The sequence below is a fragment of the Acartia tonsa genome, chromosome 11, assembly GCF_053477335.1.
Source record: "Acartia tonsa isolate MP-2025a chromosome 11, ASM5347733v1, whole genome shotgun sequence".
NCBI lineage: Eukaryota > Metazoa > Arthropoda > Copepoda > Calanoida > Acartiidae > Acartia > Acartia tonsa.
The window spans coordinates 39,504,380-39,516,854 of NC_137270.1; the positions used below are offsets into that span (position 1 = coordinate 39,504,380).

General features: G+C 32.1%; 3 protein-coding genes across 5 annotated transcripts in view; all 3 read left to right on the forward strand.

Moving 5' to 3' along the window:
* The window catches only part of LOC145332149 (uncharacterized), a 10,420-nt gene extending 4,208 nt beyond the window's left edge, over positions 1–6,212 (forward strand). The window contains exons 7-16 of the mRNA XM_080177098.1: positions 80–144; positions 603–655; positions 2,028–2,133; positions 2,593–2,683; positions 3,014–3,076; positions 3,402–3,483; positions 4,097–4,204; positions 4,519–4,572; positions 4,956–5,049; positions 5,573–6,212. Of these exons, the coding sequence (XP_080033224.1) occupies positions 80–144; positions 603–655; positions 2,028–2,133; positions 2,593–2,683; positions 3,014–3,076; positions 3,402–3,483; positions 4,097–4,204; positions 4,519–4,572; positions 4,956–5,049; positions 5,573–5,644 (788 nt within the window). The 3' untranslated portion in view covers positions 5,645–6,212. The remainder of the gene's footprint in view (positions 1–79; positions 145–602; positions 656–2,027; positions 2,134–2,592; positions 2,684–3,013; positions 3,077–3,401; positions 3,484–4,096; positions 4,205–4,518; positions 4,573–4,955; positions 5,050–5,572) is intronic.
* LOC145332152 (uncharacterized) lies at positions 6,188–11,037 on the forward strand. 3 transcript variants are annotated; one of them, XM_080177102.1, is made up of 8 exons: positions 6,188–6,283; positions 7,017–7,117; positions 7,433–7,510; positions 8,415–8,477; positions 9,060–9,120; positions 9,520–9,659; positions 10,318–10,426; positions 10,646–11,037. In XM_080177102.1, exons 1-7 carry the CDS (start codon positions 6,212–6,214, stop codon positions 10,391–10,393), a joined length of 591 nt encoding a protein of 196 aa, XP_080033228.1. In that variant the 5' UTR covers positions 6,188–6,211; the 3' UTR covers positions 10,394–10,426; positions 10,646–11,037. The 3 variants fall into 3 exon arrangements, with proteins under 3 accessions (XP_080033228.1, XP_080033229.1, XP_080033227.1); XM_080177103.1 differs by having other exon boundaries at positions 10,318–10,416; positions 10,645–11,037; XM_080177101.1 differs by having other exon boundaries at positions 10,318–11,037.
* Positions 11,034–12,475, forward strand: part of LOC145331283 (dolichyldiphosphatase 1-like) — a 33,757-nt gene continuing 32,315 nt past the window's right edge. Inside the window, exon 1 of the mRNA XM_080175901.1 lies at positions 11,034–11,107. The gene's annotated coding sequence lies outside the window, so the exon portion shown is untranslated. The remainder of the gene's footprint in view (positions 11,108–12,475) is intronic.

Consider the following 12,475-nt stretch of genomic DNA (forward strand, 5'->3'; position numbering starts at 1 on the left):
TTTTTAACCAGCTACAAGTTTACTAGAGTACATAATAATCTGGTGTAAGATCCAATTAAAAATATATCCATTTGTCTAGTGATGTTATACTCGAAATTGGGACAAAGAGCACAACTGGATGAGGTAGAACACGAGCGAACTAATGTAAGTACTTAGTTTTTTTTTGTAGGATTTTTGAGATAGGCGTTTTTTGAGTATAGCCGCACATTGCATTGGTTTAATTTTCCTGGTATTTTCGGTTTCCCTCAAAATGCCTTGTTGATCACAGTAACTCCCCGGCCCCTTGAAATAAATTGAAAGTAAAGGATAGGGGGGGGGGGGTAGTTTTTTGTTTGTCTATTAGTGTTAGATAATATATAGGAAAACAATACCCCTCCTTAAATTTTTTTCTCAAAAATAAAGGATGTGGATTTAGTGCTCTATGGACGCTTTGAGGGAAAGGATCGAATTGGTGGACAAAATAGCTCAAGTGAGGTCAGGAAAGAATAAGGTTTTGTCGGTCAGAAACTGGTAAAAGTTGAATTCTTATGTTAGGTTATTGTCAATATGACTCATATGCATGTTAAATAAATTAAAATAATGCAATTTTAAATGTTTTTTAGGTTTTTGTCTCAGAATTGATGGATCCATTGACCATTGGAACGACTGGTAGAAAGTAAGATTTTTAATTTTAAAGTGTATTCTGTTTTTGTGGTGAAGCTACTCAATACTTAGTAGGGTTGGCAATCCGTCCAATTTTTGGATCGGATTCGGATTCTAACAAAAATCTGCCAAAAAACCGGATTAATCCGTAAATTCCGGATTCTTATTTTTTTACGGATTCCGGATTTTTTATATACCTCTTTAAAAAAAATAAGGGATTAAATATTACCGGGTTCTGGGAAGAATCTAAGCGGCCATTTCTAACCATTACATTTATCAACCTAACCTAACATAAAATAAGCATGAAAAGCTACTGTGAAATATTCGGACCAAAAAAAACTAACAATTGAGAATCCGAATCTGCTATTAAAAGAACTGATTCCGGATTTGGATTCTGGATTCCAAAATTTTCCAATAATTGGACAGATTTCGGATTCCGGATTCGGATTGCCAACTCTAATAAGGGGGGGGGAAGTTCTGACACTTTTGCGTAAACGGTGAGTATAGGCTTTATCTTTGGACTGAGAGGATAGGTTATTAGGGATAAAATCATTCTTATATGATGAATTTCCCCCAGATTTAAGATTTTTTGGATAGGCCTCCAGGTTCCGGAGCTCCAGGCCTCCTGGTGGTCTCTGTACAGGTAAAATTGAAGAAAGAAAAAAAAATTTTTTTAAGTTACAGGTCAACTTATAAAACAAAATATGCATCTTTTTTAATATTATTCACATATTTGAAGAAAAAATATGCATATTTTGTTTTATAAGTTGATTTTTAACTTAAAAAAAAAATTTTTTTTTTTCATTTTTACCTGTACAGAGACCACCTGGAGGCCTGGAGCTCCGGAACCTGGAGGCCTATCCAAAAAATCTTAAATCTGGGGGAAATTCATCATATAAGAATGATTTTATCCCTAATAACCTATCCTCTCAGTCCAAAGATAAAGCCTATACTCACCGTTTACGCAAATGTGTCAGAACTCCCCCCCCCCCCTTAGTATATGTTTGTCAAACAAAATGTTTTATTTTGCATTTAAAGCATAAAAATATTACCCTTTACATTTTCTGAATGTACAACAAGAAAATTTGTGTTGTATTGATGTTTATTAGTTAACTTTTCTTTTTTTTAGTAATAGTAATGGATATAGGATATACGTGGATACATTGACAGGGGAAAATTTGTCAATTTAGCTTGCTAATATGGACCCCATTTAGTCGTTCAGTTCGTTCAACCAGTAAAGGGGAGTTGATGGGTTAAAGAGATGGATGGTATCGTTAGTTTAGCCATCTGCGAGCATCACTTTATTAAGAGTACATGAAAATCTGGTGCAACAACCAATTAAAATAATATCGATTGTAATAATATGAAATGATTTTTTTTTAAAGAAATGGTGCATCCCATGGGTTTCCCCGCCACATGATGTGGAGAAATCAGGACGAAGTGGACCTGGATTCTGTCTACTTTAAAACCCACTGGAACCCACTCTTCCAGGTAAGAATTGATGTACAGGCAATAACTCTGAAAGAATAGGATTTGCGCGTTTTAGAAACTTAATGGTTTGATTAGAATCGAAGCTAATCTACATCTAGGGTTGGTTCACCCAACCGTACACATATGTTTTTAACGGTTAGCTGTAAACTTTTATGATATATGATATAAGTTTTGTTTTAAAGAGAAAACGTTTTTAATTTCTTGGGGGAATGGTGGACTTTTTTTCAGGGTGATTTCTTTTGTACGATTGGAGGTACGTTCTCCCAAATAGTTGCAGACCATCCCTGGAACTATGAGAAGCTTCACTGTAAAGGATTACCATATTGTTTAAGTTGTTAGTGAGATCTTTGCTACAGACAAAGAAAAACACATAAACCCTGTTATTTTTATATTAGTATTTATCAGTCCACACTTACTAAATTAGTGTATACTAGGCGAGAAATAAAAATCACTTTTAAGGGCTACAAAGTACCAGAAGACGCGAACCCTGACAAAGTTAAGAAACTGAAAGAGTCTCTGGTTCTCTCCCCTGGGGCTAGAGAGTTTATAGGTAACTGATAGTTAATTTTTAATTTTCTGTGGTTGATCTCCTTTCAACGTGCAATGCTCTATTTAATTTTCAGAAGCGTAGTTTCTCTTTAATTTGGATATTTATCCGTCTGCCTGTCTTAATCATCGAAAAAATACCAATAATTAATTTTGTTTACAAAGTACAATGCTCTCTCTAAATTCAAATATACTTTAAGTTACTGTCTGGTCCCACCTGCAAACAAGCACACACGCAAAGTACACAAGTAACAAAAATGATATACTTAATTTTGTCTTTTTTTAGGCAAAAATGTATTACTTTACCTATAAAATACTATAAATATAATTTCAGTTAGTTACATGATGAAGAAAGCTTCTTTTGGCTACCCAACTTATGCTTGTGGTTCTATACCATGTAAGTATAGTAATAGATTCTAGTAAATTTTCAAGGGATAAATCCATGAAGTGTAATTTTGACGAGTTTAGTTTAGAAGATACTTTTTAAAAAAATCAAAAGGAACTTTGCCACTCCGTTTTTTGATATGCTATAAAAAATATGGTTTGTGTCATGTGTTAGTAAAAGTTTTCATTTCAGAAAAATGGTTGTTAGCTTAAGTTACAAGAAAACACTAGTATTACATTTTAGCAATAGATATTAAACATTTCTTTACATAAAAATTATAGTTATCCTCATTTTTGTGTCCTATTCTATACTGTAGTAAGATTTTTCTTTTTTTCAGCTTTTGGAATTTTATACTTCTATTATCTTGGAGCCAATATTAACAAAAAGCTGAACCTATTTAAGGAGCCCAGATGGTATAGGTAAGCTTTTTTTGTATTGTAGCTTCTCTGCAATGTAATTTTCGTTTGGACGGTTAATATTAAATTAGCAGCTATGCCTCTAAATCACTTAAGAGAAGGAAGGGGCCCTACCCTCTACTTTATACATTTTAGATTTGATAAGTATTTTTTGTAAGGGTCGATTTCTCGGGGAGATTTTTCTTTAGAGGGTGGCGTTAACCTGTCTCAAAAAAGTTATAAACCTTCTCGGGTCTAAAGGAAGCTTCACTGTAAAGGAGAACCATATTAGTACAGTGGATAGCGAGATCATTCTGTACAAAGACAAAGACAGATAAACATCATGTTACTCTATATGGGATCGGATGATATCTAAGTTCGTAATATATAATACTGTGTAAACATGATTTTTAAATCATCTAATTCCTCCCTCAAAAAAATAGCTGAAAACCTAAAACCATCAGTAAAATTGAATTTAAAAAAACTATATTACTAGGCTGACATTAATTATGCAACTCGGCAACTCTTCAAATTTTCATAAGAAGCGTTACCCCCCAAAATCGAAAAAAAAACCAGCTGAATCACCAAATATTTTGTTGAATTAATTCAGATGTTGGTTACAGCCGTCTTTTTTTAGGTTAGGTTTTCAGGCATTCCTGTTTTCCACAACAGTACTGGTGTGTATTGGAATCTGGAATGAGATCAAACATTATGCTCATATCTGGGCAATTGATGCTGTTGTCAGGTGAACTGTCTTTTAATAATTTTTCAGTATGAACTTATTATTTTCTAATTATAAAGTTGACGTTTTATTTGCTCTTGACACTCGTGATTTAATTTTAAAAACATGTCCCAAGTGTCATGTGAAAATATAAATTAAATTTTATAGAAAAGGGTTAGTTTCAAATGATCTAACATTGTCTTGGTAATTTGGCGAGAAAAATAAAAAAAAAATCGGTTTTAAAAGTCTTAAAAGTCTTAAAACACACACCTTTATTGTAAATACGCGAAAAAATGTCTCCCTTTTTAATTAAAAATAAATTTATGTTAATTTTCTAGAACGGAGGAAGAAGTAGAATGTGCAAAAGAATATTACCAAAAATGCTTGGAAAGGTATAATTTTTTATAAGATTAGATGATATAATTGCTTTTTTATCGCATCGTATTATAGACAGCTTTTCGCGGATATTAAAATTAGATTTTTTTATATTCCTCGAATTTATATTAAATTCAGTTGAAAAAGCTTTTTATGCAGTAATAATGCAGGAATCTAAAGGAATAAGACAATGGTAGAAAAATGGATTTACATCCCCATTGATGATAATCAAAATTACTACTTCTGAAGATTGGAATTAGTGGTTGAAACTTGTCACTCACTTATTGAACCCACCAATCAAAATTCGATTTAAGTCCCCAAAGTTGACGAGCCAACGAATAAGAAAACGTTATGGCAAAACTTTGGGGAATAGATGACACACTTATTATGTTTTATTTAGGAACAAAATATTGAGAGACATTTTCGGTGAACCCAGTCATTATCACATTAGAGAAGATGGTGAAATTGAGCCCAATTTCTATCAAATATTAGAGGTAATTTATATATTATAGTAACAAGATGTTGGTCTGTCCGTCTGTACTGAAACATATGGCTGCTTAGTGCTTATCGATGGAACACTATGACTTTTCGTTGGAATGAAGCTTCTTAGGGGTATTGAAAATGTTTTTATCTAGTTTGGTGAAGGGTACCTAAATATTATAATATTAGAAACATAATTGGATTGATAGATATATTACAGACATATAAAGTTAGACATTATCATCTTATGAAAGACAGATAGATATATATTTAGATATTCTTTTTTTGGGTGTCAGAAAGCTGTAATTCTTGGACATTACTGGTACTTTTCAGTGGGTCTCTAAAAATGTTGTAGGGTGGGTTTTGGTCATTTTTATGACCATCGTGCTTCGTAGCTCTGTCTTGGATGCTAGAGGTAAAACAAGGTAGATTAGAGGTAGAAAGATAAACAGACACAACAGACAGACAAAATTATTGATATTATTCTTAAATTCTATTATTAACTATTGGACATAATCGTTATTGTTTTTCAATTAGGCTGAAGGCTACGGAGAAAGTTTGAAATACCTAGATGGAATCAAAGAAAAACTCAAGGAGAAAAACGAATAAGAAAATTTCCAGTATGGCTTCGAACCCGATTAATATTTGCTGTATTAGAACCGGTTTGAAGCAATACTTAAAAATAATGTATCGTATCGTATTTAAGACAAATTTCTATGAATAATAAAATACAAATCATGTTATTAATACCAGTTTTTTAGCCCCGGGTATCCGACCCCTAGGGGCTAAAAAACTGGCCAACAACTTAAAAATAAACAATTTTTACTAAGGTTAAGTAAAGTAATGTTTAAAATGATTCTTTCCAATGTATTCCCCCCACCCCAATTCACTATTTATGTGGGAATTTTTGAATGAATAGGTCCATAGGAAGATAAATATATCTTTCATTGACCTTTCTCGTCTCTGAACTATATACATATATATTAACAAATCGTTTCAAATGGGATAGTTGCATGAAGAGTGTTTAACAAGTTTTGGTGCTTAGAGTAGTGAACCTTAATATATACAATTTTGTATTACAAGAATATTATAAATTCAAGTTAAAATGCATCTCGTGCAACTACCCCTATTCTGAATTTACTGCTAATAATTTTCATATGAATTTCAGATATAAAAATGGGGAATATGATATTTAATCAGCGGGTAATGGATGGTGAGGAGAAGAAATATGATTTTGATAAAACTAAGGTAAGGGTGATATTCATGACATTGATTTGTATTGTTTGATAACATAAATTGATTTTTCGTCGGTTTTTGAAGGGATCTAAAGGGATAAGACACGGGCCGACAAATTGATGATCATCCCAATGATGATACACAAATTTACCCCTTTTGTAGATTACAATTTGTGGTTGGAACATTTAGACACTTAACTTAATTAATCTACCAATCAAAATTCAACAAAAGTCACCAAAGTTTTTAAGCCAATCAATAAGAGAACGTTGTTATAAAATAATGGGGACTAATGTAATAAACAGTTCAATGTCCCTTTTTTCCCTGCTGTTTTTGTATATTTAAAAGATTGATTTATTAAGTCTTATTAAACGCCCTTTCAAAGTCTAAAAGTATTGGATTAAAGCTTACATCAATATCATTGATAAGATTACATTATTATTAAACAATTTCAGGGAAAAGGGAATGTGATTCTGACAAACAATTATAGAGAAAAATTTCCCACAACCCCCTTCCCCTCTTCCTCCCCTTCTTTCCTACCCCTCTTCAATTACATAAAAAATTAAATATACTTCCACCTTACTTTAAAAGGTTTCGTGATTTTTTGTAGAATTGATTGTTAGAATAGCTACCCCTGAATTTATATGAGTGAAAAGATATATTTCTATGAAAAACACTTCCTTGGATTTGTTTTCAAATTGTTAAATGATAAAATATTGAAAACTAATATGTTTATTAAAATTTTTAGCATTACGGGGATATTAATGAAGAGGCTATTTACACGGAGCGTAGAATATTACCCCAGCACAGATATGGTGGCCCTAAGGGCCTCGGCGATCCAGAATTTAGGTAATGTTACCTTAGCAAAGCTACTCAATAAAACTAAGCTGAAATTCAACCTTTTGATTACACGACCTTGTTCATGGTAATGAGTAACGCCTGTTTACCGGCCAATGCATTTTCCCTACCTTCATTTACTGTCACGTGCCAAACATAGCAGCAGTTGGTACCATTTTCAATGAATTTAGTATGATGCGGTGTGCACCAGACTCGAATTCAAAACCTCTGATGTTATTTAGCGTGCACGCTACCATAGATATACTAATGCTAATGCCGCGGTTTACATAATTACAATCAATCAATAATAATCAACATTGTTTTCAGGGGGTTATCCAAGATGGAGGAAGATCCTCTGATTCCTCAGAGAATGAGAGACATCACTAGAACACAAATTTGCACAAGGCATTTTTTCATCCATTAAAATAAAATATAATTATGATAAATGTTTGCTTTGATTTAATTGAAGAAATCCTTATATTTTTTTAACACAAAAACTACCTACATGTTGTATTGACTATTGTTGCAGGCAGTGTTTCAGAGCCGGGAGCAGCAACATTTTTGGTGGAGCCGGAGCCGTATTTTTCGTTAAAAACGGCTCCGGATTAGCTAAAAATGATTTTTTAAAGTAATATTAAACTTTGGCAACGGTCTATTTCCATATAATAAACTGAAAAACTATTGTTACTTAACAAATAGACACACATCCTTCCACTTTTATGTAGCTTTAATCAAATAAAAGCAAAATATTTTATATTATTTATTTTATTTTATCAAATTCAATAATGAAAAAAAATTGATATATTAATTTAAAGGTAGAAGCCGGAGCCGTATTTCAAAATACGGCTCCGCGGAGATAGAGCCGCATCAAAATTTTACGGCTCCGACACCCTGGTTGCAGGGATCTAAAGGGATAAGACAATAGCTGATAAATTGATATACATCCCTACAAAATTACCCCTTCTGTAGATTACAAATAATAAATTAATGAATCAACCATTTAAAATTCCCCAAAGTTTTTAAGCCAGCAATAAGGAAAGCGTTTTTATAGAACTTAGGGGACTGGTGTAACAAACAGCCCATTTCCCCCCTCTCTCTGCTAACCTTACCATGACATAATTCTACTTTGATACAGCCTTTTTTTAGCCTTTTCTATCGTGTATTTTTCAAATTAATTTGATTCACAAACCTTACTATTGTGATTTTATTTATATTTTTCAAATACTTTAATGTGTAATCAATTAGAAATGGCACTGATTAGATATTGGAATCTTTAAATATATAAATAGATGAAAAAATGTTCTTATAGAGAACACGAAGAGTTTTGTAAATGTTCTAAGGACAATGGATTTTCAATGATATTTTTCTGTAGGTAAGCATTTTTTATAAGTACAACAATCTATATTTTACTTGATTGCATTCTTTTATCCAATGAGGTAATATACTCTATAATTTACTATGTCCGTCTTATTATAACGCAAAGGAGTATATATTTACTTATTTTCTGGACTGCTGTGTAACGTAATTAGTCCACAAAAATAAATAGTTCGAAATATATAGGGACCGTGATTCAGCAGATTAAATCAATTTGAAATTGCTGGAAATTTTTTTTTAACTAAAGGGAAGTGGGTAAGAAGGGGACGTCCGGGGGGAGGAAGTTGGTCGCGGAGAAATTTTCACTTGGAATTGTTTGTCCGAATCCTGTTCCCTTGTCCCTGGAAATATAATTATCTGGGTGTGCTATTCAACCAACTAATTTCATTTTAAATTGCCGAAATTAAATATTTGTTGGCTTAGAGTTGGCGTAAAACAGTATTTTGTGTAACTGAAGGGAAGTGGGTAAGAGGGGGGGGGGGAGAAAGTTTGTTGTGGGAAAATTTCACTCATATAATTGTTTGTCCAAATCCCGTTACCTTGTCCCTGGATCTATAATTATAAAATTGTTGATATTTAGAGAAGCTAAAGATAAAATGGTGGAATGTCAGCAGCAATGGTTTGAAAAGCCACAATTTCAGGTTAGCTAGAAATAATCGGTTGAAAAGTTTAGACACTGATAGTCTGAACCAACCAATCATGATTTAATTAAAGTATCGAATGTTTTTCAGCGAACAATTGAGAGAATTTGTTAAGTATAAAACTTTGGGCGCCGGTCAAAATGATTGTATAGGAATGGATTTATTATTATTGTGATCTTACATCAGCTTTTATCATTTACTCTAATAATGTGATACTCGTAACTGGCTAAGATGACGATACCCATAATCCACCCCCTTACCCCATCCCCTCCCTTCCCCATGGATGAACGAACGAACCATTAAATGATGTCCATGTTAACATCCTAAATTGACGACAATTTTCCCTGTCAATATATCCAATATCCTATATCCATTGATTTAACCCTCTCTGTGTTTTAGGAGGCTGTGAAAGAGGAGTATCTAAATGAGAGAAGTCACTACAGAGAGAGTGGAATCAAGACCCAGAGATATAAGAGGGGTGCCTTTGTTAAACGGGACATTGGGGCAGACCCGCCCTTGGATAAAGAAGGAAATTACAGGTTATCTTAAAGCTTATTAGACAATTAGTAGCGTAGCTACTCCAAAATACTTAATATTATCTTTGGACGTCAGTAATCTTATGAGGGATACATTAATGATTCTTGTGACCTTTGAGAATCTAGTTTCTAACTTTTTTCACATATTTATGGATAAAGTTTTAAAGGGGAACTGTAGTGTAGATATTTGTAGTCTATTATTTTATTAAGACTAGCGGCTACGCCCCAAGTGGCACCTAAAGTAGGGGGGGGGGAGGAAGTGTATGTCAATACCCCCACTTCGGGGTGTATATTATCAAAAAAATAAAAAATATGTGGTTGGGGGGGAAAAAATGTAAAAATTAAGAGGACTGAAAGCATTTTTTTCTATTTTTCTTCCCTCTTTGATGAAAAGAAAATAAAAAATATGTGGAAGGGGGCATAATATGAATAAAATACCTGAAGAGTTCTAAAAATTTTTTTTTCATTTTATCCCCTTCCTTGCTGGAAAAAAGTAGGAGGGGAAAAAAAAAAAATTTGCAGCAGGGGGAATAAATAAATCTTGTGCAAATATACATCCTGTTATTTTTTTTATATTGTAAGATTGTACAGAGACCCTTTGGCTTTAATAATCAAGAATGATTATCATATTATCTTTCTTGTTTAATTTTGTTATTTTTAGGCCCCAGAAACCAACAGGATGGGACGAATTTTATCCTGACGGGCCACCAAAATGGGCAAGCTTTAATTATAATTAATATTTTTTTAAATAGATTTCAATGGACTAATAAGTATTAAGATTATAAAGAGGGGGGGGGGAGGATGTGACACTTTTTTCAACCAAAACTAAAAATCAAAGGAAGTCACATTGTGTACCTCTTTTAAGTAGCTGCCATCCTAAAAAGGGTCACATCCGCCACCTCCCCCCCCCCTCTCTTCCCTTTTAGAAGTGAAATAACATTGATTTTAAAGTCTTTTTAGATTTTATTCCATTAAAGTCTATTTCTTAGTAATGTTAAAATAATAATACAGTCAGTTATTTATGTAGTTACAAATTTATATTGCATGTAAACTATAAAAATTGATTATTTATTAAACTTAATTGACAAAAGGTAAAACAGGACAAACATAAATGCAAATTTTATGATTTTTTATATTCGTAGAAAATTGTTTATAATACGATACGATACATGATTTCAGTATGGCATAGAATTGGTTCTACTTTTATTAAAATATTAACTTATTTCATGGGCTCTCCTGTTTCTAAAAAATACTTAGCATAGGTATTAAGTTTAATAAAAAATCCATGAGATTGTTTTTAATCTCTGTATAATAAATTAAAATTCATACAGATTAAAATAAAATAATAAAAATATTTTTACCTGGATTTATTGTTTCAGAATAGAACATAATGTTATTAGTATAACAGTTGCTAAATATCATTCAATTAGTGCATTTAGCTTATTTTCAACCAGGGATAAGGGATGGGAAACGTAAGAAAATATTATTCCAGGCCTATTTTCCAACTAGGCCTAAAAAACTAGTTTCGAGATGACGCAGTAGTTAGATTTGAAAACTATGAACAATGATGAAATAGCTATTATATGAAAGCAAAGAAAAAAAGTATAGAATAGAATTCAGGTAGTTGATTTCACCAATCATAAAATATAATAAAAACTTTCCAAAGAACCAATATGTTAGTAGCTTTAAGTAGAATCCCGTTATTACTTCGCCAACCCCCCCCCCCCCCCTTTAAAAAAAAAGTTTTTCTAAATCTGATTTATTTTCAAACATTTTTAGGGGGGATCTACTTCACCCCAAAATTTGTATTTAGAAATAAACACCGCTTTAGCCCCCCAGCTTTAATAAATAAATTAAGTAGATTTGAATAAGTACATGGGTAACATTCTATCAACTAATTTTTCCATAGCATACATATAAATTAAGAATTTTTAAAAAAATTTATTTTACGTTAAATATTAACAGAAAAGTTCAATTAAGTGTGCAATAATTTTTACCAAATATAATGAAAATTTTTTTTTAACAAAACACAGTACACTTTTATTTACATATTGAACTAGTTTTGTATTTGTAATCATTTAGGTGGGTTATCAATTCCACATGAAATGTAACTTTTAAATTGTCTAAAGACAATGAGTTTTTCACATTGTTCTAAAGTATAAAATGTTGAATCCTACTCAGTCTTCAAAAAACGATCTCTCAATTTATGTTTTGCTATATGGACATTTATTAATGTGTAGATTTAATAATAAGTTGATGTGATTGAACGTCATATATATTGTTGTCCTTCTGATAGCAGAAACTTGTACAGAATGTACATCTAGAGCAGCAAAATGGAATTTCACCTTAATCTTCTGAATTTTCTAGATCATCATTGGCAGAAGAGTCCCCATTGTCAAGAGGATCCTCCAGATGATTATTTCCACCAAAGATCAAGAAGATTTAGTTATGAAATTATTATTTAAACTTGTTTAGCTTGAGTAAGGCTTTATGTAAATAGGATGCCAATCTTAATGATTCTATGTAACTGTAAATGTAAAAGTCTAAATGATTCTTTTCTTGATTTTGCTTTTGCTGCATTTAATTCCCTTAAATTAACTTAAATTAGCAGTCATAGGCAGGAAAGATAATCTATGAATAGACCTTATTAATTGTTAATTTTATTTCCAGATATCCTAAGTGTTTTATTTAAAATGAATGTATGAAACAATCTGAAAGAAACCAAAGATTTAAAAAGGTAGAATTTTGACTCTTTTTTACAATTTGCTCAGTAGCCAAGAGAGGTGGGGCTGAGGCATTGTTGATGTTGATCCTGATCT

Excerpts from the sequence above, each read along its gene's own strand:
- LOC145332152 (XM_080177101.1), top strand. The coding sequence starts at position 6,212 with ATGGGGAATATGATATTTAATCAGCGGGTAATGGATGGTGAGGAGAAG. Across the intron at positions 7,511-8,414 it reads AGAACACAAATTTGCACAAG|AGAACACGAAGAGTTTTGTA; the intron begins GCATTTTTTCAT and ends ATGTTCTTATAG. Across the intron at positions 8,478-9,059 it reads TCAATGATATTTTTCTGTAG|AGAAGCTAAAGATAAAATGG; the intron begins GTAAGCATTTTT and ends GTTGATATTTAG.